Source organism: Aspergillus aculeatus (genome assembly GCF_001890905.1).
Source record: "Aspergillus aculeatus ATCC 16872 unplaced genomic scaffold ASPACscaffold_4, whole genome shotgun sequence".
In the NCBI taxonomy this organism is placed as follows: Eukaryota; Fungi; Ascomycota; class Eurotiomycetes; order Eurotiales; family Aspergillaceae; genus Aspergillus; species Aspergillus aculeatus.
Window position 1 is genome coordinate 1,933,600 of NW_017962979.1, and position 24,967 is coordinate 1,958,566.

General features: G+C 52.1%; 8 protein-coding genes across 8 annotated transcripts; 6 read left to right on the forward strand and 2 right to left on the reverse strand.

Annotated features, from left to right (window-relative positions):
• Positions 1–282: 282 nt before the first annotated feature.
• On the reverse strand, positions 283–2,184 carry ASPACDRAFT_115425 (UDP-N-acetylglucosamine--dolichyl-phosphate N-acetylglucosaminephosphotransferase). The gene is made up of 3 exons (XM_020195899.1): positions 1,715–2,184; positions 1,442–1,622; positions 283–1,384 (listed from the first exon to the last, which is right to left on the reverse strand). Exons 1-3 carry the CDS (start codon positions 1,957–1,959, stop codon positions 407–409), a joined length of 1,404 nt encoding a protein of 467 aa, XP_020058803.1. The 5' UTR covers positions 1,960–2,184; the 3' UTR covers positions 283–406.
• Positions 2,185–2,365: 181 nt separating this feature from the next.
• Positions 2,366–3,909, forward strand: ASPACDRAFT_76869 (putative nuclear pore protein (SEH1)). The gene is made up of 3 exons (XM_020204807.1): positions 2,366–2,652; positions 2,712–3,549; positions 3,608–3,909. Exons 1-3 carry the CDS (start codon positions 2,470–2,472, stop codon positions 3,712–3,714), a joined length of 1,128 nt encoding a protein of 375 aa, XP_020058804.1. The 5' UTR covers positions 2,366–2,469; the 3' UTR covers positions 3,715–3,909.
• An 853-nt stretch (positions 3,910–4,762) lies between these two features.
• Positions 4,763–6,454, forward strand: ASPACDRAFT_115428 (putative proline permease). The gene has a single exon (XM_020195900.1). It carries the CDS (start codon positions 4,795–4,797, stop codon positions 5,989–5,991), a length of 1,197 nt encoding a protein of 398 aa, XP_020058805.1. The 5' UTR covers positions 4,763–4,794; the 3' UTR covers positions 5,992–6,454.
• A 3,066-nt stretch (positions 6,455–9,520) lies between these two features.
• ASPACDRAFT_25325 (putative PHD finger and SET domain protein) lies at positions 9,521–12,283 on the forward strand (the record flags this gene model as incomplete). Its single annotated transcript, XM_020199323.1, has 1 exon — positions 9,521–12,283. The coding sequence occupies one exon, from the start codon at positions 9,521–9,523 to the stop codon at positions 12,281–12,283; it is 2,763 nt and encodes a 920-aa protein (XP_020058806.1).
• Positions 12,284–13,493: 1,210 nt separating this feature from the next.
• ASPACDRAFT_76872 (nuclear transport factor 2 family protein) lies at positions 13,494–14,510 on the forward strand. Its single transcript, XM_020204808.1, has 2 exons — positions 13,494–13,753; positions 13,827–14,510. The coding sequence occupies exons 1-2, from the start codon at positions 13,567–13,569 to the stop codon at positions 14,333–14,335; spliced, it is 696 nt and encodes a 231-aa protein (XP_020058807.1). The 5' UTR covers positions 13,494–13,566; the 3' UTR covers positions 14,336–14,510.
• Positions 14,511–14,538: 28 nt separating this feature from the next.
• ASPACDRAFT_115431 (uncharacterized protein) lies at positions 14,539–16,258 on the forward strand. The gene is made up of 3 exons (XM_020195901.1): positions 14,539–14,940; positions 14,998–15,360; positions 15,419–16,258. The coding sequence occupies exons 1-3, from the start codon at positions 14,740–14,742 to the stop codon at positions 16,187–16,189; spliced, it is 1,335 nt and encodes a 444-aa protein (XP_020058808.1). The 5' UTR covers positions 14,539–14,739; the 3' UTR covers positions 16,190–16,258.
• A 126-nt stretch (positions 16,259–16,384) lies between these two features.
• On the forward strand, positions 16,385–18,273 carry ASPACDRAFT_1886770 (CDC73 C-terminal domain-containing protein). Its single transcript, XM_020198436.1, has 2 exons — positions 16,385–17,412; positions 17,489–18,273. The coding sequence occupies exons 1-2, from the start codon at positions 16,606–16,608 to the stop codon at positions 18,257–18,259; spliced, it is 1,578 nt and encodes a 525-aa protein (XP_020058809.1). The 5' UTR covers positions 16,385–16,605; the 3' UTR covers positions 18,260–18,273.
• A 2,723-nt stretch (positions 18,274–20,996) lies between these two features.
• Positions 20,997–23,416, reverse strand: flbA (developmental regulator FlbA; the record flags this gene model as incomplete). Its single annotated transcript, XM_020203387.1, has 4 exons — positions 20,997–21,143; positions 21,202–21,389; positions 21,445–22,573; positions 22,658–23,416. 4 exons carry the CDS (start codon positions 23,414–23,416, stop codon positions 20,997–20,999), a joined length of 2,223 nt encoding a protein of 740 aa, XP_020058810.1.
• Between the last annotated feature and the right edge of the window lie 1,551 nt (positions 23,417–24,967).

Consider the following 24,967-nt stretch of genomic DNA (forward strand, 5'->3'; position numbering starts at 1 on the left):
AAAATATCTTATTACAGTTGCATAGAATAGGTGTGGTGTTGATACCTAGTATGGAGTTGACTCCCTGGGAATGTCATCATATCCGGTGACATTACACCATGAACGGCGCTACTCGACCAAAAGAGGGCAAGGCTGGTGTGTTCTGGTTGGATCCCGTCGGGCGTCCGGCCAGCTGGGAATTCTGGGCCGATCCAGTTTCGAGTTTGGAGCTCTTTTGCGCCGTCACTGTGGGTCGGGCGGTCAGTTGGTGTATCGGCGTATTATTGTATCTGATCTGAAGAAACCTCATTACTACCTATTCAGAGACTACGTACATCCTTTGCTTCTTTGGACAGTGGACCCAAAGGCTATAAATAAGTCTATGCTCGAAACCATCTATACAAGTTGAAACTCGGCAGCATTTACTCTACACATAACTGAACGCCCGGTTGTCCTCGCGGAAAACAAGCAGAGCTAAACGGTGTCGCACAAAAAGCCCTAAAAGCCCGCACACAGTCTGCAGACCAACCATGCTCAATGCGAGCCGATCTTCCCTCATCGGACCCATCCAAACGAGCCACAGGTTGAGAATAGTGAGATTCGTCGACTGCACGATTTGACCATTCTCGTTTCTAGTGACGCGAACCAGGCGCAGCTTGTGCAGGAGTTCCAATGCGGCGGCGATCAGTGGCGCAGGCGGTACCGTCCATTCCGTCACGGATGCATCCAACAGCCCGGTCACGGAATTGAATTTTGGTAGGCGATGGCGCGGACATGGGATCAGATGGAACAGCTGAGGGGTGGAATATACGAAGTTAAAGATCTGCGGGATGAACAGGAGGAGCAGTGTTTTGCTGAAGTGGCCGAGAATGCCGACAACAGCAAAGACCATTCCTGCAAAGTAGCAGTACGTATCCCCGACAAAGACCTTGGAGGGGTACCAGTTGTGGCATAGAAGGGCCAAAGAGACTCCGACGAATGGCAGGAGAAAGTACAGCGAGAACAGATGCGAGTCAGTCGCAGGATGCGGGTAGGGCGTCACCGGCGCAAGGTACAGTGCATCATTCGCAATCAGTAAGACTGCTATCACGAGCGACTGGGCAACCTCCACTCCATTGACCCCCGCCAACATGTTGATCGAGTTGGGACAAAAGATGGCCACAGCAGCCATGTATACGTAATACAGCCATCCGAGATCAATGAACGGTCCCAGATAGGGCTGCAGAGGAACGGGCACAACCACATGCGTGACCCCGAAATCCACGAAGTAGACGATAAGCATTGGGATCGCACCAAAGGCGGGGATGAGAACTTTATGCCGCCATCGAATGTCGAGCAAGTCATCGCCGATCCCGAGGATAACAATGCATTGAAGAGAGAGCAATCCGGAGAGGTAGGAGGCAAGCTATTGAATTGGTTCTTAGCATACAGAAGGCGTCGTTTGCTATTGAGAGTGGCAAACCTTTCCATGAGGGAACCGATGTAGCATGCGACCATGCTCAACGTGTTGGGTTTCAATAACAACATCGCGATTACCTCCCCCCGAGGTCGCTGCCACGATATCTTTGTAAAAAGCGAAGGGGATGAAGAAGATGAGCGCAAGGAGATATACGATGGAGCAAACAGCTCCCATAGTCTCTGGTCTGAGCCGTAAGCACATTAACCACCATGATTCTGATCAAAAACACGTTCGCGACCATTGTACAGTGATCAGCGAACAGATAGAAGCACATACATTTCGGGCCTTTTCGGTTTGGCCATATCCTTCCCCTTCAGCCCTGCTTTGAGGAAAGTAGGCCCAAGCCAACGGATCATACTAAATGTCACTGCAAATGCAATGCCACTGAAGGCAATTGACGCGATCAGGGGTGCCCCTTCGCCTTGAAATGTATTGGACAAGATGCCGACGCATACTGCCACCAAGAGGAAGAGGCGCCAGGCCTCATGGTGGGAGAGAGAGCTCGAATTGACTGAAGTCATCGCGCGCGAGACAGTATCAGCATACCGGCTTCACAGCCCTATGAATTAACACTGACGAGTCTCCAGCATGTGTTTAAAAAAGACCACGAAGAATGGCAAGGTGGCATTAGGAAATGGTGGAGAAAGGCGTACGACGCAGCTCGTTTTGCCGACGTAACTCCACCGCCTGGTGACTTGAAGAAGGCGGTCTGAGCGGATCAGGCACATGCGCATCAGATAACAAACGTGTTAGGTAATCAATGAATGGATGACTGAGTGACAAACCAGCTGTGCGATCCCAACAATCCCAGTGCATGTCCTATCTGATACAATCGGAGAAGGGAAGCTATCGGAGACGCATGGATAGGCCAAAAAAAGCATCAGCAGAACCCCCCCAACCCTGAATTACCACCCCTCCAGCTCCCAGCTGACTGTCGACGTGTCTCATCCTGTGTCCAGGGCGGTGGCTGTGAGGCTGGTTGTTTCGCCCATCTAATTGGGGGTGAAATCCCGGGTTCGCATACCACATCCATGTCGGGTTTCGCGGATTTCGATGCCGGTCATCGTGACCTGGTGTCAGTGACCAAATTCAACTTCTATGGCAATCGCATCCTAACGGCTTCAACCGACCATCGCATGAAGGTTTGGGACCAGAAAGATGGAGAATGGCGATTAGTAGATACATGGCGCGCCCATGACGCGGAAATCCGCGATGTAAGCTGTCTTAACATCGACCGCAGAAACTTGCTTTGTGTTGACGATAGGCTGTTTAGGCGACTTGGAATGGACCTTTCACTGGCCAGCACATTGGCAGCGTGGGGGAAGATATGAAATGCAAGATATGGCAAGAAGATGTTACGCAGCCTCTCAACTCGGGTCGGCGTTTCAGATCCATCTTTCGCATGACAGCGCCGCAGCGCCACCCGTTCGTCTCCATTGACTTTCGCAACATCGATCTCGAATCGTGGCTCGCGGTAATCACGCGCGACGGGTATCTAATGGTTATGGAGCCGGTCAGCCCGGACACCCTTGCCGATTGGCAGCCCTTGGATCAATTCCGTGTCTGTAGTGCGCCTCAGAGAGGGGAGGAAACAAGCTTCAAGGTTCAGTTTCACCACGACCCTACGGACATCACCCATTCGGTCTCACCATCTTGGGACAGGAAAAGCCTTTCTCTAGTGGTGGCAGCTATGGACAGTGTTAAAGTGTACCGCACCGATGCCAATCGACGCTTTTACCATGCGATCGAGCTAAGCGGCCATGGTGGTCTGGTCCGAGACATTTCCTGGGCAAATGGCTCGGTTCGCGGATACGATCTGATTGCGAGCGGGTGCAAAGACGGATTCATTCGTGTATTTGAAGTGTACACCTCCCCGTCCGAAACCAAGACCAAGAAACAAAATGGCAGCCATTCTCGATCTGCCTCGCAGTCGCTATCAGTGCGCACGCAAGCCCAGTCGGGAATCGGATCAGCTCTGGCAAATCATGCCCCTGCCTCGCTATCCGACCGTGCGGCAACAGATGATTCCAATTTCAAACATTCGTACAAGGAAGTCGCCTGTATTGATAGCAAACACCTTGACGTGTGGCAAGTGGGCTTTTCCTACGCCGGTAAGTACTACAATCCCTCCCTCACGGTTACTATGACTGGAAGTCTAACATCAGATAGGCGATTGCCTTATCTCCTCGGGTGATGATGGTGCTGTGCGCTTCTGGAAGAAGTCTCTTTCAGGGCAATGGCTCGAATATGCCGAAACTGATATGGCTTCTCAGTGATTTACTTCCCTGGCTGGAATTTGTCGATTAGATTTATCAGGTTGCAGGCGCTAAGTATACCCATAGCAGCGTCGCGAGGACATGTTCTTGTTTCCAGCACTCTCTGGTATCCATGTTTCTCCATTAGGTCTTTGTCTTCCTGGTCAAATTTCCTATTCATGCTCAAGAGGCGTTTGGTGTGGATCGCACCTTGGTAGGGGCCATAGATCATTGCTTAATATTTGCTTAATATCTGCTTAATATCTCGCACTCCTGCTATATTCCTTTACTAGGTAGTAGAAATGATACCCATGCATCGCTTAGTACGTTCCTTTCCGGGTGCAGTCTTGGTGGTCGGTCTTCCTTGACACTTGCCCAGCTGGATCTGGGCCTCGACTACCTCCCGCGCACTTTCCTTCTATCATCCGATCGAGGTTCGCAAAAGGTAATAGCAACTTACGCACAGCCTGTAGCCCACACTGCATCGTGGACCTCACATGTACCTACCTTCTATCTCCGAGGCCAGGACTCAGTCTTTCCGTGTTGGTGTATGTTGGCGTCGCTGAACGAGGAAGGTGCCAAACGCCCTTCTTCTCTCGACTCAAAACCACCTCCCGCCTCCTCGAATCCTTTTCTTCTTCACCTCTTCAGCATTCTTCTTCTTCTATACGTACACATACCTCCCTTCCAGTCTTTACCAGTATATCCACACCATCATTATTGATCCCGCCATACACAATGATTCTCTCAACTATTGGAACGGGCCTCTTCATCGGTGCCGGTCAGGCTTTGGCCGTCGGTGGTCCAGCAGCACTCGTTGGCTCATATGTCTTCCTTTCCATTCTGATGTATTGCCTGACGACCGCCGTCGCTGAAGTGGCAGCCCATCAGCCTCGTCCCTTTGGTACCCTGATTACCCATGGGTATCAGTACAGCTCAGGTCATCTCGGATTCTCTCTGGCTTACTTACGATGGTATACTCTGGCAATGATGGTACCTTTCGAAGTTACCACCGCGATGGTCAGTCTCGGTCAGTGGGATCCGGCGACCTCCGTTGCTATACGGATCACAGCAGTCACCCTTGCGATCTTCCTCTTCAACATGCTTCCAGAGCGGGAATTCATGCGAAGCGAGATCATATTCACCGGCTTGAAGCTCTTCACCACTGTCGGATTCATGATTGTTTCCATCTATATGGCCATTCGAGGTTTTCCTGGCACATCAATCCGAGGATTTCATTATTGGCATGAGCCTGGCCCGTTTAGCGAGTACCTGGTGCCCGGAAACGGGGGTCGCGCTCTGGGCTTCCTCCAGTGTCTTCTCTACACGGTGATTGCCTTCTCCTTCGTTCCGGAGTTGATCGTGCAGAAGGTCGAGCGTCGTGAAGTGGAGAATCCTTCAAGCATCCTGCGGTCAACACGGCTTGCAAGCCTTCTGCTCTTCACGCTCTACACTGTCAGTGCCTTCATGATGACCTTTATGAGTCCCTTCGACGAGCCTCTGTTGACGAACGATGGCCTCGGGGCCGGAGCTTCACCCTTCGTCGTTGGTATCGATCAGACTGGCATTCGCGCGCTATCTATACTTGCTCGGGCGATGATTTGCATCTCTTCTGTTGCTTCTGGGCGCTCTTTTCTCCATCATTCATCTCGCACACTCTGTGCCTTGGCGGAGACTGGCCATGCCCCCACCCTTTTCACGGCTCGCAACCGACTGAGCGTGCCGTATGTGGCCGTTGTTGCCTCCGCCTTGTTCTCGGTATTTGGGTATCTGTCGGTGTCGGTGTCCAGCTCATCTGTGCACAACTCATTGCTGTACTTCATCACTACGTCTGGCTCCATCTCATGGCTCGGTGCCTGTCTCGTTTACATCCGATTCCGCCGACAGACAGCCGACGAAGGCTTTGTGCAGGTGTATCAGTCCAGCATCCAACCTTATGGGGTGTACCTGGGTATTGCGGGTTGCGCCGTGCTACCTATCGCCAACAGCCTCCTCATGGCCTTCCCCTCGCCACCCGCGGACGAAGCCCCTGCTCTGTCGGGACTGAAGATCCGCAACGCGGTCCCCGTATACACCAGCATTGCCATGTTCTGGATGCTTTACTTGAGCCATCGATTCCGAACTTCCTTGACGCAGGGGTTCACCTCGTTTCGCACACTTCCCGACGAGCAGACGCAGAACAAAGCCCGCGCCCGTTTTGCTCGATCATCTGGACAGCGTGTGTGGTGGGAGATGGCACGGTCAAGAAAGGATGCTCCTCCTCACCAGGCTGAGGCCGGATCTGCAATGGGTCCATGAGGGTATTAATGACGCTGATCGAAGGACATTATTGCAGTGGTGAACTCGGCATTCCGCCTCATACCTTGTATTATCATTATCCTACTGTGTGTGGCATTGAGATTCATTGTTTCATTTTGTATTCTTAGAAGGGCAACGGGCTTGTCATATACCTATACCTACCTGAGGATGTGTACTACTTGTATTCTTGAATCGCAGTTTCCAACTTGATCTACTATTTGTCTGCCACATCCAGAGACGCCGATGATAAATCATCATATTGAGAGGGAAGTCCATAGCTGCTAGTTGGGAGGCAACAAAGCCGGTAGGGTAAGCTTGGGGGAGCGGTGGTTTCGCCACGCGCGGGCTGGACAGACACCCGTCAGCCCCTACAGGTAATGTATTTTACCCGCTACGGTTGGTAAATTATTGTCAACCCTGCACCGCTCAGTCACCATGGTCACTGCAACGCTAGAAATTGTTCTTACCGGGGATGCTACGGATACTGAGTGCTCTCCAGGCTTACTTTTAAGGTCATTTGGCTCTGCTCTATTGCATTATTTTGCAAGTCATGAGGTCCCTCCTCCCCTCTTTGCAGTCAGCTTGTGAGTCTGCTAATATGACTGCTATCTCAAACCATCATAGAGTGACGTCTCCTCCATTGCAAGTGCCTCAACAACAATATTCAAAGGCTAGAGAGGTATTATAGGATCTAATTGGGCTGTGTAAAGCAGTCTTCATCTTCTTTCCGACACCCTCGCTCTCACTCTCGCTCTCTTTTTCTCTCATCTATGCTTGTCTGCCTGGCTAGCTGGTAACGCTTGATACCAGCCCAGGTGCAAACCAACCCACCGCACCGGGTATGGGTAATCTATCAGTCATGAGAGGATATTTTTTTTCCACTACCTACGATTTTCCCTGCTCACAGACCATTCCATTTATTATTGCACTTCCCTTCCCTTTTCCTCTCCCCTTTTCTTTTTGCAACCGCCACCCTGAGTCCTATGACTGACCACACAGCCTTGCTGCTGGACTTTCCGCCCATTCAAATATGATGGGGACCCTGGCTCTTGTCAAGTACTCATGCCCTCTCCCACTACGATCACCACACTACTCACTCACTTTAACACCGCTACGCCTACCTACCCCAGCCCTGTCAATAGATGGGAATTTATCTGCCCTTTTCATCATTGACTGTCAGGCTAGCACATAGGAGTGCTTTTTGATCTCTGCTTCTGTTCACTGACCTTGCCCTTACGAGGAGGACCTTCCCTGCCATGGTTCATGGTTGGGTCTCCCGACCAAGCATGCAGCCGCTCGTCCCCTTTGCCGCCTTGAGTACCAACTTTACCACCACCACCACCACCTGCCGCACTGAGGACCAAGCACTTGATTGATCCCGTCTTGCTCATGACTTGCCTTTGCTCTACTGCTAACCATTCATTAAGACTAACACACTCTTCTTATTGACCAACCTAAAGCTTCATCATTCCTGGGTTGACACCCCGGTCAAGGTCTACAGTTTACAATGACAATCTAAGTCCCATTACGAACCATGATGGGCAACGCATGCATGAGTTGTCCCAGGGCGGTCGTTGGCCTGAATTACGATGGGCAGGTTGACCGACATTATTGTTGATGGCAGCTAAAATGATCCACATTCAGGTGCATTCGGGCTTCGTCGTCCCTTTCCTTCTCTCTTTCCTCTTTTCTTTTTCACCTTCACTCGCAATATGTTCCCTTTCAGTCCAGATCCCTATTGTTTATGTGCTTCATTTCGTGGGAGAGATGGCCGGACGAGCTCGCTGGCTCTTCCCCCTCCTTTCCATCTCTTTCATCAGAACTCTCTCCCCACATCTCACATATGGATCATACACATTTCCCGTGTCTCTTCTTCCTCCTCTCCTCTTCCCGGGTTGATCCACTGAGTTCAATGCTCCGGCACCATTCCTCTTTCTGCCTGCCTCTCACATGATTTTCCTCCTTTCCCCCCCGCTGTGTCAGAGACGGGGCTCGGCACCCGTCTTTTCCCTGATTGAGACTAGTGGGACTTTTTTCTACCGGGAACGGCAAAGCGGGATTTCTCCACCTTTGGTCGCTTCCAGGCAACCATGAATATTGGCCTGAGAACTCAGGCCGGAAGCAGAGAGGCCGAGAGTCAGCCTGGAGAGAGACTCGAACTCGAGAGCTTCTTGGTCTGGCTCGACGTGGGTTCGTTTCCGGCCGCCCTCCCAAGCAACCTGTGCTTCCCTCCAAGGCTCCAAGGGTGGGTGGGTTTTGGCTACGACTCCCCTTCTCTATCCCTCCCCCCTCCCTGTCCCTCGTTCCAGCTTGCAATTCGTTCGTTGCTCGGACTGTCCGTTGTCGGATCTGTCCCTTACCCAAGTTATGCTCACCACTCATCACTAACAAATCAATTCTTCCCTTTTCCCCCCTCTTTCTGTCTGCCATCATTATCTACCCTCCCCCTCAACAAAAAAGGACACTAAGAAAGGACAAGTCTAGGAGGTCCAAATCGCGGATCAAAATTAAAGCAAAAGCGAGAAGAGCGAAAAAAAGGGCACTGTTCGAGGACACCTACTCCAGCAACCACCCCCCCCCCCCCCAAGTCACCATTGACACACTTTCCCACCCCCAGTCCTTGAAGCGGGTGGGAGAAAAAATTCCACGCCATTCCTTTTTCTCTCCGGGTCTTGGACGCGCCGCTTGGATGGCCCATCCGTGGCTTTAGCCTCTCTCACTCACTCTCGCTCTCTCTGTCTCTCTCGTTCTCTCGCTCGCTGCTCTTGCACTCACTCTCTGATCCACTCTCACTCACTCTCTTCCCTCTTCACTCTCGATCTCCCTTCCTCTTACCTACTCCCTTTCACTCATCCACCATTCCTTCTGAAATCCTCTTTTGACCTTTCTATCCTCTTAATTACCTTCTCCATACTAATTCTTCTCTCCCCTTTTGTCTTATCCTCACCTCCCTCCCTCGACTATTACCAAACGACGATCACCTCACCGGGACCTCCTCACCACCTTGCCTCCATCTCTCGACCGTCTATTCCAAATTTCGCCTCTTCTCCATGCGATTCGAGATCTGTCCGCCCTTCCATAGTCGTCGACTCTCAATCATCGATACCCTTTCGCGTTCATACGGTCGCACGCGCCACTGACAATCACGACATCACTAACGCTTTCTTCGACACACCCTTTCCCTTCGAAACTCGGTCCGAAGCCTTCTTTCTAATAACCTTCCCTCCTTCAGCGCCGAAATCGTCTACCGTCGCTTACAGCCGAGTCCTGCTTTGTGGTTCGTCGTTCGTGTTTTCGTTGAGTTGGGACATCGTGGACAGGTTCCTCTGCGCCCAAGTGGTTTCACCTTGGCGTGGTCCTTCTGCTGCTGCTTAGAGTTGTGTGTGTATAGCTGAGGCCAGGAGAGCAGTTCGTTTTATTGATATGCGTGTTGGTCTGTGATACAATACCACTACGAGCCGTTCGTCTACCCGAACAACCACCACCGCGTGTCTCTTGTTCATTCTGAGAGGGGGTATTCTGTCGGATTATGACAGATACCTCCCCAGTCGCCATCACGCATCCCATCACGGACCCTTATCCGGTCACCGTCCCGCTGCACTCACCCGGCGTCAACGGCACCGTTTCCGACTCCATCGCCCCGGAAGAGGAGGAGCCGTATACCATCAAATGCATCTGCGCTTTTGAGGATGACGATGGGAACACGGTTTTCTGTGAAGGGTGCGAAACTTGGCAGCATATAGAGTGCTATTACCATGGTCGAGATGTGCCCGACGTGCATAATTGTGTCGATTGCGAGCCGCGTCATCTGGATGGGCGGCGTGCAACCGAACGGCAGAGACGTCTTAGGGAACAGAATGACGGCGGTGACCGGAAAACCAAACGATCTGGAAACAAGAGCCACAAGAAAAAAATTAAAGAACATGGTGATCAGGTAAATGGATTTCACCATCGATCAGAATCCGCGGTGCGCGATCAGCCCGTTGCAAAGAAAGTCAAGACAAATCATCGTGCTTCGGGGTCCATTAGCTCTGTCTCGGGTGCTCCGGGTTTTCCACCTGATCCACGGAAACGGGCTGCAGCGTCCATGAGCCCCATAAAAGCGGCTGGTCCACCCATCCCCCTCTATTCGCACGAGTTCTTGCACCTCTATGATCATGATAACGATTATGCGAGTATGGACAGCAACTTGTTTGTCAACCTTCCTTTGGCCGCAGATCTGGCTTCCTGGGTAACGGAACCAACCGCTCTGGCCAGAGTTGCCAACGGGCGGTCCGCGCAGGATATCTTCACTTGGTCCGGGGCATCACTTGACCGGTCGCGGTGGCCTACACTGTCAACTGAGTCTATCACAGAACCTAGTATTGAACTGGAGGGGCAACACCCGACCTGGAAAGTGCTTAAGACCAAAGATCGTGTAGGGAAGGACGAAATCGTTGGGGAAATCACAGGTAAGATTGGGCTGCTGCGGGATTACTGTCTTGATCCCAGTAATCGCTGGCAGGAGCTCCGTCATCCGGAGCCTTTCGTCTTCTTCCATCCCCAGCTCCCGATCTATATCGATAGTCGCCATGAAGGAAGTGTTCTCCGCTACGTGCGGCGGTCTTGCCGTCCGAATGTGACGATGAAGACCTACATTACGAACCAGGTAGAATATCACTTCTGCTTTGTTGCAAAAGAAGATATTGCCCCTGATGCCGAGATTACTGCCATGTGGTATCTGGATCCTCAGCTGTTCGAATCGAGCAATGGCTTAGTCAAGCAAGAACCGAGTGAGAATGCTCAAGACAACGCTGCCATCTGCATCAGCAATGTTCTCGCCCATTTTGGCGGCTGCGCTTGCGTTCCATCCTCGAACTGCTTGCTGGCCAGCGTAGATCGCCGGCGACACCCCAGATTATTGGACGCCCACATGAAACAGGCAAGCCTCAAACGGAAGAGACCTAAGACAAAACCAACCATTTCCCCCACCGCTAACAGTCGTGCTGGGAGTGAAACGACCAAGGCTATGGATGAGGATGATCAAGCCGACAGTCGTTCTGCGTCAGGCTCTGTGCGCGGACAGACTCGCAGTCGCGACCTGACTCCCACGCTACAGACTCCGACCGAAAACTACTTGCTGGGAGACTCCGAGCTCTCCGCCCGCGAGAAGCGGAAAATCGCGGCGGCCGAGAAAAAGTTCCAGCAATTAGAGCAGGATCAGCAAGCAACCAACAAAAGGAAAAAGCGAGCTAGTGGTCAGTCAAGTCATGGTGGCGAGCGTCGATCGCACTCCCCACCGGCTGGTACTCTGCCTGGGCCGTTGCCTAGTGGACGTCATGGTTCTCCACGCAAGATGTCCAACAGCCATAGCATGCCTTCTGTCCAATCTCCACTCGGACGCCCTCAATACGTGGACTCGGCAATTCAAACCGAGCCTGAAGCCTCTATCGATGGGTTCTCTTCTTCGCCTTTGCCTCGACGACCTAACTTCGTACCATTAACTCAACGTTTGTTGAAACGATGCTATTCCGATCGTCTGCGCTTCGAAAAAAGCAGCCAATCTATGTCACCTCCAGTAAAACCAGTCAGACATCTGGACTCGCCCCCTGCGTCTCTGAGCCCCCCTGGGGGTCTCCCACTTACAGCGTCGACCCCTAGTGCGTCAGGCGATAAAGACGATGCGGATATGAAGGATATCGATTCGCCTATTCTTTTATCGCCCTCGCAAGCCTATCCCGCACCGCTCGAGGCCTCGTCAACAGACCGAGGCATGGTCAAGCCTCCTTTGCCACCTCCCTGGCCGTCAACAGCCGCTCACAATGCTCGAATACCGTTGAAAACAGTCGGCCAACGTCGTCCCGAACTTCATGTTCCTCTTCCTCCCACGCCCATCATCTCTAAAGCATCTGCCCCAAGCCCTGGGTCTGCACCTGTGTCGGCGTCATTTTCTCCTTTGGGAGATGCACCTCCCCAACCTACATTGCCTGCCCTTGCTTCGTCGAGTGTGATTGCTCCCAGCCCCGTAAAGAAGAAGCTCAGCCTGGGAGACTACATTATTCGGCGTGGAACCAAGACAACGCCGTCGGTAGAGAAAACTCAGCTCCAGGCCACAGGGATGCTTCCACCAACCTCAGCCGTGCCAGGACCCGTGGTTCGTGATACGACGGCGGTCACTTCTAGTATGCCCAAGCATAGCAACTCACCGAGGGCAATTGAAGCAACCAAGGGTGATGATCGACGCTCCCAAGATATGCTGAAAGATGTTCCTGGGCCTGCACCTGCCTCTCACTTGTCTTCACTGACGCAATGATGATTGGGCATTGGGATTGGATGACAGGCCTGTCACTTGTCTGAGTCACTGTGCTGTGCTATGCAACCATGTTTTTTTGCTGATTTATGTCTATTTTCTTTCGACCTGTAAAGGATGGGATTTCCGGGCGTTCTATGGGTGCCCTTTTTGATTTTTCACTGGCGTATCAGGCGTGTCAGGATGGGAGCGGGATAGGTAAATACTTTTGGGACTGGGATGGGCCAAGGATATCATGGATGGGTTTAGGCCGACCTACACTATTAGGTCAATGATCTGCAGCACTCGCTTCACGATTGTCTTTATTACTATTTTTTTTTCCTCTTTTTGTTCTTCTCTTTTCCATTTCCTTTTCTTCACTCTTCTTATCTTCTTCTTTTTTCTCCTCTTTTTATTATTAGGAACTTTTGTACCCAGGACATTGGGAATGACGACTCTTAATCAGGGTTGCTAATGAGGAATGAGAGCGTCTTTGATTGCTTTCACATGTTGTTGCTATTGTAGTTATCAGCGAGATATGCTTGGTCAGTTCCTGAGGGACTGGTCTCGGGGTGGATGCTGCCTTGGCCTTCCTCGCAACGTTTCTTTCCCTTGCTAGTCGACTCCTAAGCATCCACCTGTCAACCACATCATTATGATTGAAGCCAGGCAACAGCCAACCAGCCAACTAGTCGGATAATACTAATTCCATCCCCTCACAGTTACGTCTTATCCTGCAAAAACCTTTTCCGCCTGGACACCCCGTCCCTGGCCAGACTGTTGAGGCATGACCCGCTAATCATGGACACGAGGAGAAAAAGTTGATGACGTCTGTCGGCTGCTAATGGTATCTGATGATGAACCCGATCTCGTAAAAAAATCGTGCAAGGACTCAATGGCGGAGCTAACAGTGTCTGGTGTATACAAAGCTGAGATCCCAGAGATTGTAAGGGGGTCTTTGCCAGCCTCCCAATGACCGCTCTCAAACTGAATTGGTCGGCCTACACTTTCAGAGAACCATACTGTGCAGTACCTAGTAATCCAGCATTTTGGCTCCAGACAGTCTCAGCAAACCACAGGCTCGCAAGCTCCACCGACCATGACCGAGGTTGCCTGATGCAATGGGATGACATCAAGAGACGGATTCAGATGATGACGCGGGCCGAATCGAGGCTTATCGGAACACAGGGAGACAAGAATAGAGGGCAACAGCTTTCACAAGCAAATCTATATAAACAGGGATGTGATCTCTGGAGATTGATCGTTCGAATGTGATAGACAAAACCCCAGCTACCGATATATCCACCATGGTCGTCAACATCACCGCCGAAGATCCCCAGCCCACCATCCACAGCCACATCAATGGCACCACCAACGAGATCCTCGATCGGCTCTGCGTGACCGAGCTTCTCAAAGGCTGGCCGGTATACCGAGACGCCTCCGAGTGGGCCCATTACCGTAACTGCTTCGCCGAGCAGGCCTACATCTTCACAAGTCTGTTCCACCCCCTTCCATTCCATTTCCTTTCCGGTCCGGTCCAGCAAACTAATCTGTTTTTGGTCTGTAGCCTGGAGCGGCGGTATGCCCATCGATGAATTCATCGAAGTCTCCAAGAAGGGCCGGCGCAACGGGGACCACATCATGCATCGCGAGAACGGCACCCTCGTCGAGCTGAACCCGGCAACCGGCCGCGCCGTGGGCAAGATGAAGGCCACCATCACTCAGCGCTTCGACTTCAACGGGGTGGAGTGTGACGTCGAGTGCGACTGTCGCTTTATCATGTGGTGCCAGAAGGATCCGGCGGGCTGGAAGGTGCACTACAAGCGTCTGTTCTACGAGAAGGACAAGATCCTGCCTGTCGACGGCAAGAATGTCCCCGAGTTTTCGGCGGAGGAATTGGCGCCGTACCCTTATGGGTATCGGTATCTGGGCGCGGCGCAGGCCCGGCTGGGTCATAAGATTAAGCTGGACTTGCCGACGATGGAGGATAATGAGAAGTTCCGCGGCATGTACGAGGCTATGGAGAAGTGGCTGAGAGGGGAGGATATCAAGGAGACGTTGGGGATTCCGCTGTGATTGCTGTGATTGATTGTTATGGAGGAGATTTTATATAGGGTGTAGATGGTTTGGCTCTTGTGTGTGATGATTTAGGCACTTTTTTTTGATGGATGGTGGGTATCTTTGCTTGATTGCAACCAACTTGCATGGATTAATAATGAGTCACGAGTCTTGAATATGAAGCTTGTTGCAGATCCTCACTGATAGCATTGCGGGGTATATTCCTTTGCTTTTCTTTTCCTGCCCTCACTTCCTTATCATTTACCCCAACTTCGCTCCATCCTGACTTCCATGGCTTGCTACACACTGGAGAATCTTCAATCCCGATCACATCGAAGACCTTCTATCGATCGGATTCGACCGAGGGCTTCGATGGAACTTGAACAACCGTTGCTGCCACCGGTCGACCAAGGCAGAGGAGCATGGCTGATCCTAGCATCCTGCTGTCTTATCCAACTTCCAGTGTGGGGTATGCTTCGTTCTCGAATGGGAAGAAGCTGTTTACTGAGCTCTCTGGTGCAGGGTTCTCCCTTGTCTCCGGTCTTTTCCAAGAATACTTTGAGACTCACGATGAACTTGAAGGAGGCACTGGAGGTTTGGCGATTGTGGGAACCACATCGATGGTAGGAGTATACCTCTCAGCATGACCCATGGAACCGACTGATGAAGATGCCGCGTAGGGAATTCTTTACCTGTTATCGCCTATCAGTTTTACCCTCCTGACCCGCTACCCTCATCTGCAAACATACTGTGCCCCGGTTGGACTGGTTCTCAGCGTCGGAGGGTCGTTACTGTCATCCTTCGCCCATACTGTCTGGCAATTGATAGCCACCCAAGGCGTCCTCTGTGGACTGGGGAACGGCCTCGTCTTCAGCCCAACGACGCTCCTTCTCGACCAGTGGTTCATTCGCCGCAAGGGCCTTGCATATGGCATCATGTGGGCCGGCAAGAGCGTCTGCGGCGTGGCTTTGCCCTTCTTGACAAGCGCTGCACTGGATCGATACGGAGCGAGAACCACCCTACGAGCCTGGACAATTATCACGGTGGGAGAACATCAACCATGCTAATTCTGAGTCCCTAGTCTGACCTGACATGATGCAGCTTCTCACGACTTTGATAGCACTTCCCTTTATCAAGCCCCGAGTTCCTCCCGCAGCGTCCACGTCGCCCCAGCCTCTCAACCTCGCGTTCCTAAAGTTGCTCACGTTCTGGACACTGGAGCTCGGAAACATCATCCAGAGTCTAGGATACTTTCTCCCGAGTACCTACCTCCCATCTTACTCGACAACAGCAGCCGGGCTATCCGAAACGACCGGAACCCTCCTTCTGGCTCTGTTTAATGCCACCTCCATCGTTGGAGGCATCGTTCTAGGCTCCATGTGCGACCGCTTCGCCGTCTCCAACATCATGCTGCTGTCGTCGGTGGGCTCGGGGCTATCGGTGTTGTTATTCTGGGGACTTTCTTCCACTGCCACAAGCCACCTGTCTTCTTCCTCCGAGCATCTGCAGGCTCATACAGCGCTCGCCCTGTTGACGGTTTTCTCGATCACCTACGGCTTCTTTGCCGGAGGGTTCAGTTCCACCTGGTCCGGAGTCCTGACGCAGATTAAGCGGGAGATGCCCTCGTTGGAGACGGGGCTAGTCTTTGGGCTTTTGGCCGGGGGTAGGGGAATTGGGAGTGTGATCAGCGGGCCGCTCAGTGAGAAGTTGATGCAGAGAGGTCCTGTTGCTGGTGTTCATGGTGGAGTGAGCACGGGGTATGCGACTGACTACGGAGCAGTGATTTTGTTTACAGGAGTCACTGCTCTGTTGGGAGGTTGGAGCTGGTTTTGGAGTTGGATGAGGAAACTCAGGAGTGATATGCAGTCTTGAGTACTTTAGTTTAGGTGTTGGAAATGAAACTGTACCTACCCAGAGTCTACTCATACTTCACAAAGTGAGAGACGGCAGAGTGGGCCTGCCAGTTGGCCAGGCCCCAACCAACCTCCGGGGATGAAATCACGTGCCCCGCGCGCGCATCGAGAAAGTCGCTCTCAACTGAAGCTTCCTTCAACCTCCAAGCTGCGCTGTAACACCTCCCCTTTTCCTCTTCTCCTCCTTTACCGTTATAATTTCCCAAGCCCTCCCCGAGCGGTGACAATCTCCCTTAATTCTGACTCGGAACCTTGGTCTTCGCCCCGACATTGCGGTGGATTCCAGCTAACCTCTCCCACCCTCTTGACCTCAAACTACACACCACACCACAAACCACACTCCCCGGAAGGACCATTGGGAGACCGACACCCACGATGGCCACCAATTCATCACCCAGCACAGACCCCCTTCTCGCCCTCCGCCAATCCCTCCTCTCCAACCATCCCCCACGACCGACAACCTCCTCCTCTCCGACGGACCCACCTACCGACACCGAAACCGACCTCGATCTCGCCAAAGCCACTCACCTGTACTTCCCGCACACCCCGAGCAGCAGCAGCAGCAGCAGCCCCCAGACCATCCCCCTCAACACCCCGACGCGCTTCGTCTCCAGCACGACAGGCGAGGCCGTCGACCTGCGCAGTATCTTCTTCGCGTGGCTGAAGAAGGACGTTGCGATCCCGGAGTATATCGCCGAAGCGGAGGGGCTGAACCAGGCCCTCAAGGAGAAGCGGAAGGATGATCCCGAGCAGCCTGAAGAAAAGGTCCAGAATCTGGTGTTCGTCGAGCGACTCGATCTCCTGACGTGGCTGGAGGGCGCGTCCGAGGAGAGTGAGTACATCAAGCCTCTCGAAGGCGAGGCCGCTGCCAAGGCGGCCGCCGCCGCGGTGACGGCTGCTGCTACAGCTGCTGCTGCCGCTGCGGGCGTGGAGAGTAGTGTTGGTGCGCAGGCTCAGGCGTCAGCCAATATTGCTTCGGGAGCGGCCGGGGGTGTTGCTACGGTGCCGAGTGGGAGTGGCGCTGGTGCGACGGGAGGGGCTGCTGCGGCTGCTGCGTCCGGGGGTGCGCAGCAGCACGGTAGTCGGGCGGCCAAGGTGATTGATCCGAGGTTACAGGAGATTTACAATGGGGAGAGGAAGATGGGGGATCGGAATAGTGTGTTGAGGGGGATTAAGCCGACGGTGAGTGCCATTCCCTCAGAAGGTCCCCTGTGGGTGGGTTTACGTTTAGGATGCTAATCATTCTTGGGGATTTTAGGACTTTTCCCATGTGCGCAAAACCGCAGAAACCATCCTGGGTCGGAATCGGTCGTCGCGAACGGGTCAATATCCCGCGGGCGTCACCAAGCCTGGCAGCAAGCCGACCTCCTCCTCTTCCATGGTGCCGGTGCCCGCGCCGTCCGCCGGTCTCTCGCAACCCCGAAGCAGCAAGAGCAGCTCCAAGACGCAGGATCCAATCATCCTGCTGTCGCCTTCCGCATCGTCTCTTATCCGCATGTCCAATGTGCGCTCGTTCCTCGAGGAGGGTGTCTTCATTCCGCCCGACCACCCCACGTTGGCCACGGGGACGAACAGCAACATTCTCTATATCAATCGACCCCTGCGCATCCAAGGCAGCTCCTCTAATACCTCTCTCCCTCACTCCAGGTCCAGCGCGTCCTCCTCCGGCTCTCGCAAGCCCACTCGCTTCATCCTGGTGGACAGCACCGCCAACTTCCGGCCGGATTACTGGAACCGCCTGGTGGCCGTCTTCACCACGGGTCAAACCTGGCAGTTCAAATCTTACAAGTGGTCTTCTCCGCCCGAGCTGTTCAAACACGCCACGGGTGTCTATGTGGGCTGGCGCGGGGAGGACAGTCCGCGCGAGGTCCGCAATTGGGGTCGTGGGGTGCAGAGCTTCTCGGTCGAGAGATGGGACGAGAAGGGCGGGGTGAACGGGTCCGGGCGGTGGAGAGATCGCGAGGTCGTCGAGGGCATTTGGTCGGCAATTGAGGAAGGCATGCGACTGAGAGGCTGGGCGGGCAAGTAAACCTGAAGTGGCCGGTTGTATCTCTCTGGATATGATTGGGGAGGGCGGGGGTGGGGGTGGGGGTGGGGGCGGTTGTTCTGTCAGGGAACATTCTCTTCTCCTTATCTTCTTCAGGGGGGTTGTCTCGATTTTTGGGATGTCTGGTGCGGGGTGGGCAGCTGCGCCGATGGACCGATGGACCGATGGACCGATGGACTGATGCACAGGCGCGATGAATGACATCTTGAAACCAAGGACGTTTCACCCTGTTCCTCTGGACTCGTTTTGGGGGGATTGTCTGATGATGTCTCAGGTTGAAGGAGATCCTCCGACCCTGTGAAATCAGTTCAGTCACTCTGACTCGAGTCATTAGTCAAGTCTCCAGCCATCTCTTCATCCATACAAACCATTCATCCAGCCCTGACACACACAACACACACACAAACACACATCACCACCACCTTCACCGAGAGAACTCCATCTGAAACAAATCCACCCAGCCTACTACCCCTCAACTCTCCTTCAACATCCAATGTTCAATGTTCTTGGATGATGTGTATACATACACCTGTATTCTCTCCCACTCCCCCTGATTTGATCCGACACTATTTCTATTCTTGGGGTTATGCTACGAAGGGCGTAATGGTAATATCGACTCTTGGGCTTGGGGCGTTTCTTGTTGTTTTCCGGCTCGCAACCCCAACTTCCTGTTTTACTGTAGTCAGTCTCTGGACATTGACTGTGCTGTACTGTACCCTTCACCCTACCTTACCTATTTACATATCAGCATGATTAAGAAACTCAGGGGTTCTATGCTATCCTACGCTGCCCGGCGGCACTAGATATCCGACCCCCAGATCCCAGCATGGAGCACCAAAGTTGTACCCGCCCAGCTCATGGTATCTGAAAGGGTCCTGTCGAGTACGGCGAGTACAATCCCCGCTTCTCGAGCATCGAATTTGGCGAAGTCAAGGGGTCTCTCTCATACATACTTCCACCCTGTGGTCTCAGACCATTAGAAGCCCGCTCTGGATTACCCACATCCACCAGGGGTATTACCTTGAGCTCCTGTGGCAGACTTCAGTACATACTGCGCTTCGTGACACTTCACCATGGACTCTCCTCCGCCGGTCAAGGGCAGACACAGTTGGTTACCCCTAGGCACAGCAGAGCAGCGTAGGCGAGCATAACACGGGATAGCTGACTAAGCAGGTGTCTCTCCGCTTGCACAAAGATGACAGTAAACCCCCCCCCCTCTCTGATCAACCAAAATGGTTTGTTTCCTCATGTCCTTGTCCGACCACCCCAGTATACAATGTAGGTAGTACCATATCCACTCAAAGAAAACCGATACCTATCATCCCGGAGGGTCATGTGAAGGGCCAGGCAGAGGTACAGTACAACCACAACCACAATCAAAAAAACAGAGTACAAAGAGGTGAGTCGGTCACGCCCCCCCCCGGCGTGCGGTCACTCCCCCTTGACCCTGCACCCTCGTGCAGAGGAAACCCACGTGCTGGCCATGTGGTATTTGTTGCTTTTATTGTTGGATGTACGTACGGTACTTAGTTTTCTTCAACGTCCTGCTATCCCCTCCCATCGCCATCGCCTTATTCCTGTATTCTATATGGATGTCGGTTCCGCGTTGGAGGGGAATGGATGTGCTACCGTTGGTTCTTACTGTTGGTTCTTCTTACTTTGATGAGGGTGATTGTTCATGCCGGTTGGTGATGCTCACGAATTATTTTATTTGAGGGTGATTTTTCGATTATGATGGGTTCATGTCGGGAAGCACAAGAAGAATCTTTCGAGTGAATCAAGAATAAATAGTAATAAGTTGTTATTCAATCGAAGTCTTGAGTCTCAGGCCCAGACATGAATCAGAACATGGCACACATGTACATACACACACATAACTCACTCGCTGGATATGGCGCAGAAAACAAAAAGTTAACCCATGAAAATGCAGATCAGATATGCTATCGATGATGCAGGCAAAAAATAGGTCAAGTCAAACTCAACTGCACAAAGTATCGAAGAAAAGGGAAAAGGACATATGGCGGCATACACACACATAAATCAATAAGTCAGTCAATCAATCAGATTTATCACCGAGTAGAAAAGAAGTGTGCACGAAAATGCATCGATGCCTGAGAAAAGAAGAAATATGGGGGTAAAAAACGCCTCTCTAATGCTGGAATGCTGGAATACTAGCGGTGTGTTTCAGCCTTCCCTTCTTCAAGTTCGACAGATAAAAAAAAACCATAAAAGGGGTGAAGGAAACAAAGACAAAGGAGATTTGATTAAGAGAACAGAAATCCGGGTCCCAGCATCTATCACATGATCCATTGATCGTTAAAACATCTTTTTCCACTCATCGGTCGTGATGAACGAATCATTTCGGGTGATCTGGTTGCCAAAGAAGAACTCTGCACGTCCATTCTGAATTGGACACAGGCTCTCATGCAGTGAAGTAAAGAAAAGTCGGAGACGCATAACGTGTAATCATGTCGTGTCAAGTCAAATGTTCGGAAGCAGACCCCAGGTACAACAGGAGTCACCTTTGCTGGTCGGTCAACGTCGCGCTAGACCGCGCTGACTCAGGATTCATAAGGTCTGGCGGTGTCTCAGAGCACACTAGACTCCAAGGTCTCGGTGGATTCCTCGCTTGGAGATAATCAAATACAAGCTGGTGTTGATCCCAATGATGAGGTAGTGATTAGTGGAGCCCCACGTTGGTCCATTTTCAAGGTTCGACTCATGGGCGCGCCGAGCGGCTTGCCGAACGCTCCGGTACCGGAGCCGGAGTTGGAGAGTAAGACCGCGGGGCACCAATCAAGTCCACATCGTGTTCCTGAAGGATACTAGCACACTTGGGGTCGCGAAGGAACTTGGGAACCGAGTCCTACTAAATGTTAGAATTGATTCGTGCAGAATGAGTATCGTTTTCCGTGTGGACTTACACTTGACATCAACTTGAAAACCGACGTTTGAGCCATTTCGAATAAATGTACCACCTCTTGGAGACTCTTGAGCATGGACTCGTCGTCACCCACAGCCTTGGTCATGCGGCTGGCAAGGCTGTTGCGCAGGGCGTGATCAATGTTCAGCTCACAGGGCGAGCCAGGGGCCAAGAATGCGTTGTACAGACCTGCACAGATTAGTATCATCAATCAATTGAGACCTGTCTCCAAGAAATAGCTTACCGTATGCCGCAGCCAAAGTCTCCCGTACCGAGTCCGGCCTCCGGAATGTGCCGACCTTCTCCGCCTTGTGGTAAGCCGACGTAAACTCGGACACGTCGAGGTAGAAAGACAGGTTTTCTTCGCAGAGTGAAAAGCGCAGGAATTCGCGGAAAAGGAGTCGTAGAGCTGGATCGTGTAGAATGTGGTTCAACCGGGCGTTGTTCGAGTCTCGTGGGATACCCCGACTGTCGTACATCGAAGTGTCACGAGCCTTGTCCCGTGCAATCCAGCCACATACCCTCTGGCCCCGTTCGGTGATTCCATAGATGGCATTCTTGGAAGGTTGAAAAGTGGCTATCGAGTCGTCGGGCAGAGTAATGAACTGGTCTTCTTGCAGCATCATGATTAAACCGTACTTGACGAAAAGCTCGGCAATGAGGACGGTTTCCCGACGCTCAATTGTCGTCGAACAATCCATCAACCAGTCGACCGCCGCCTTTCCTGTAAAAGTGTTGGAAACAATCTTGTCCTTGATCTTGCGCTCCTTGGCCATTTTCACGCCCACCAATCCGTTCGAATAGTCACTCAATGAGTCGGAATCGGAGGTCGAAATGCTGCTCTTGACGTTAGGGCCATCCTGCCCAGCGAACCGGCGGAAAATCACTTCGATGGTCGCTCGATCGTGGGACAGCTTGTCGGTCTCGGAATCGCGCTCCAGGTTGACAAGTTGCATTGTGTTGCGCGGCGATTCCAGAACATCGATCACATGGCGCGCAGTGATACCATTGCGCTGACAGAATCTCTGGAGGATGTTGATGCCCTTGGGTGTGAGCTGGTACAATGCGCCCTTGAGAGGGAACAACTGCGATGCCTTTCCGTCTACAGACTCGATGAAGCGAGCGTCCACGAAGCGCTGACATACTGAGCGAGCCATTTCCTTTGCCATGGAGAATGTGGTGGTTGTGGTGGTAGTAACGATACGAGAGGGGTCCTTGGGGTCTGGCATGCGGTTGGATTGGGAAAATTTGAGCGACCCCAGGTTATTGATGGCCTCTTCCGAAGTAAACGAGTGATCATATTTGGTGAATCGTACACGATGCGAATCCAACTTCAAACTGACCATCAGGGTCGAGAACAAGTCCATGAAATCCTGCAAACATTGCCCGTTAGTTTCTTGGTCAGTTGCTTGCACGCTCTGTGAACCACTTAGCGCGCATTTTGCAAGAGAGCTTACCTTGGTGAACGGACGATCATCCTCCGTCATACGCAACAGTCTCGAAGATGTCTGATGCATTTTGGCGAGAGGTTCGGAAGTTTCAATCTCCGGTAATTGCTGGAGGGGGGAAGGGATACGCTGGATAGTGTGACGTCGTCTATCGACGGAGGTCGTCGCCTGATCAGTCACAGCGGGGGAAACGCGGTTGGCGACGAAATCAATGGGCGCAGGGCTGGATTGTTCGCTGCTAGCACTGCTATCCGACAAAGGCGGGGTCAAAGGTGTGGCACCAGACAGTTCACTGATGCTGACCTGCGAAGGCTTGCGCGAGTGCTTGGAAAGACTTCCAGAAGATGCGGAAGGCCTAAGCGGATAATTGGGGCCTCCGATGGCAGATAAATTGGCGAGAGCACTGGAAGTCTTCTCTCGAGCCAACGCAGCAAATGAGCGACGATTGCGACGAGAAATCGATCCGATTACCGAGCCAGTGAAACCTGTTGAGAAGGGGTTGGTGACTGAAGACGAGGCAGCGGCGGAGGAAGTTGTGGTGGTGGTGGTGGTGGTGGCGGAATGGGAATGGGCGGGAACTGCGGCGGGCGCGGAGTTCTGAAGAGCAGCAGCAGAAGCAGCAGAAGTAAAGGAGGAAGTGCGATTGTGATCCGGGGAGGAGGGAACCGGAATAGGTACGGCAGAAGATCGGGAAGGCCGAGGGCAATGAAGGTGTGAGGAAGGAGGAGGGGAGCCTTGGTTGAAAGGGACGGAGGATATGGTTGGCATTGAATAGTGCGAACCAGGCGAGTGGGAGGAGAAGAAGAGGGGGAGGGGGTTGTATGTATCTATGTAAGGTTGGAACAGGAGGGAAAAAAAATCAGGAAAAAAATTAACAAAAAAAAAGAATGGAAAAAAAGAATGGAAAAGGAAAGGGAGGAAAAAGAGGGTCAAGGGCAAAAAGAAGGGGGGAGGGTGGGAGAGAGAGTGTGTGTGAGTGAGTGAGGAAAGAAAGGGTGGAGGGGTGTGGGTGTGGCTTCTCTTCTCAATGAGGAAGAGAAAACAGAATATTATTATTTTCTCCAAGGAGATTTTTTTTAAATAAAATTCATGAAACAAAAATGCCAAATCTTCGAAAGATAAAATTCAAGATCTTTTCTCTTTTTTTTTTTTTTTTTCTTGATCTTTTCGATTCTTTTAGGAAAGCAATGGCTTGGCTTTTAGGCAGGTATCAGTACCAGCAGTCAAAACATTACTCACTTTTCAAAGTGGGAAAGGAGTACAGGGAGAGAAGTGAATGTGACTGGTAGATTCATTACAGTTCAAAGAGAAGAAGATAGGAGAAGAAGAGTGAAGAAGTGAGCAGAGAAAACAGGGAATAAGAAGGGTAAAAGAGTAAAAGTGAGAGTAAGCGTAGTAGAAGTAGTAAGAAGTTAGTAATTGCTAAGATAAGTACTTAACTACAGCACGTACTTTAGTTAGTAGTTAGTAGTTGTAACCTTCGCAGCGCAGCAACAGCAGCAGAAGAATAAGTGAGATGGCGCACGCAAGAGAAGAATGGGAAAGAAGGACCCCAGGCCCAGGGGTGTGAAGAATCAGGCCTGTCAGTCTTTGACCCACTGTGCACGCGGACGGTTTCATGCACCAGACAACGTGGGCCAAGGGCAAAAAGGTGGATGGATCGTCCTTTGGGGCGATCAGAAAGTAAGCCAGCCAGTCCTCCGCCGCCCTTCCCTGCAGAGTCGACGGCGTCGTCCTGAGCCCGTCCAGTACCAGTCTTTCACATACCTTACCTTACCCGTTGTGACGACATTCGCCGGAAAAAGCAATACCACCGATTGCCTACTGCTGTTGTTATTTTTTATGCTTCATTACAGATACAGCTAGCAATGGAATAATTAGAAGATTGCGCATGGTTTGTTACCCCGATTTCCATTCCTCATTATCACTTCAAATGGTGGTGGTGATGGCACTGCTGCAAGGAGGATCCTTGAATGCTTCGCTTCCCCTCCCCTCGGGGCCATGAGAGACAGTCAATCGGAGTCGGAGTCCTCCGTCCGTATTATGGCCAGCCCGTGGATGACCCTCTCCCAACAATTACTCGTCACGGGCCATACAGTTCGAATACCCGCTACCCGCCTTTCGACCTTCAGCTCAAGCGCTGGGAAGCAACGTCGGATGATCATCGGTTTCACATATATAGCCCCAGTTTCTGAGAGTCCCAGGCACGTACACTAATTCTGGGGTCAATTGACTTCAGATCGATCAGTAGGTGTCAATGAGGATATGCATGCACATATACTGGTGTAGATACTAATAGATGCAAGATTCTTCATAGAT

Excerpts from the sequence above, each read along its gene's own strand:
- ASPACDRAFT_115425 (XM_020195899.1), bottom strand. The coding sequence starts at position 1,959 with ATGACTTCAGTCAATTCGAGCTCTCTCTCCCACCATGAGGCCTGGCGC. Across the intron at positions 1,623-1,714 it reads AAACCGAAAAGGCCCGAAAT|ACCAGAGACTATGGGAGCTG; the intron begins GTATGTGCTTCT and ends CTTACGGCTCAG. Across the intron at positions 1,385-1,441 it reads ATCGGTTCCCTCATGGAAAG|CTTGCCTCCTACCTCTCCGG; the intron begins GTTTGCCACTCT and ends CCAATTCAATAG.
- ASPACDRAFT_76869 (XM_020204807.1), top strand. The coding sequence starts at position 2,470 with ATGTCGGGTTTCGCGGATTTCGATGCCGGTCATCGTGACCTGGTGTCA. Across the intron at positions 2,653-2,711 it reads ATGACGCGGAAATCCGCGAT|GCGACTTGGAATGGACCTTT; the intron begins GTAAGCTGTCTT and ends TAGGCTGTTTAG. Across the intron at positions 3,550-3,607 it reads AGTGGGCTTTTCCTACGCCG|GCGATTGCCTTATCTCCTCG; the intron begins GTAAGTACTACA and ends AACATCAGATAG.
- ASPACDRAFT_115428 (XM_020195900.1), top strand. The coding sequence starts at position 4,795 with ATGCTTCCAGAGCGGGAATTCATGCGAAGCGAGATCATATTCACCGGC.
- ASPACDRAFT_76872 (XM_020204808.1), top strand. The coding sequence starts at position 13,567 with ATGGTCGTCAACATCACCGCCGAAGATCCCCAGCCCACCATCCACAGC. Across the intron at positions 13,754-13,826 it reads GCAGGCCTACATCTTCACAA|CCTGGAGCGGCGGTATGCCC; the intron begins GTCTGTTCCACC and ends TTTGGTCTGTAG.
- ASPACDRAFT_115431 (XM_020195901.1), top strand. The coding sequence starts at position 14,740 with ATGGCTGATCCTAGCATCCTGCTGTCTTATCCAACTTCCAGTGTGGGG. Across the intron at positions 14,941-14,997 it reads TTGTGGGAACCACATCGATG|GGAATTCTTTACCTGTTATC; the intron begins GTAGGAGTATAC and ends GATGCCGCGTAG. Across the intron at positions 15,361-15,418 it reads GAGCCTGGACAATTATCACG|CTTCTCACGACTTTGATAGC; the intron begins GTGGGAGAACAT and ends GACATGATGCAG.
- ASPACDRAFT_1886770 (XM_020198436.1), top strand. The coding sequence starts at position 16,606 with ATGGCCACCAATTCATCACCCAGCACAGACCCCCTTCTCGCCCTCCGC. Across the intron at positions 17,413-17,488 it reads TGAGGGGGATTAAGCCGACG|GACTTTTCCCATGTGCGCAA; the intron begins GTGAGTGCCATT and ends TGGGGATTTTAG.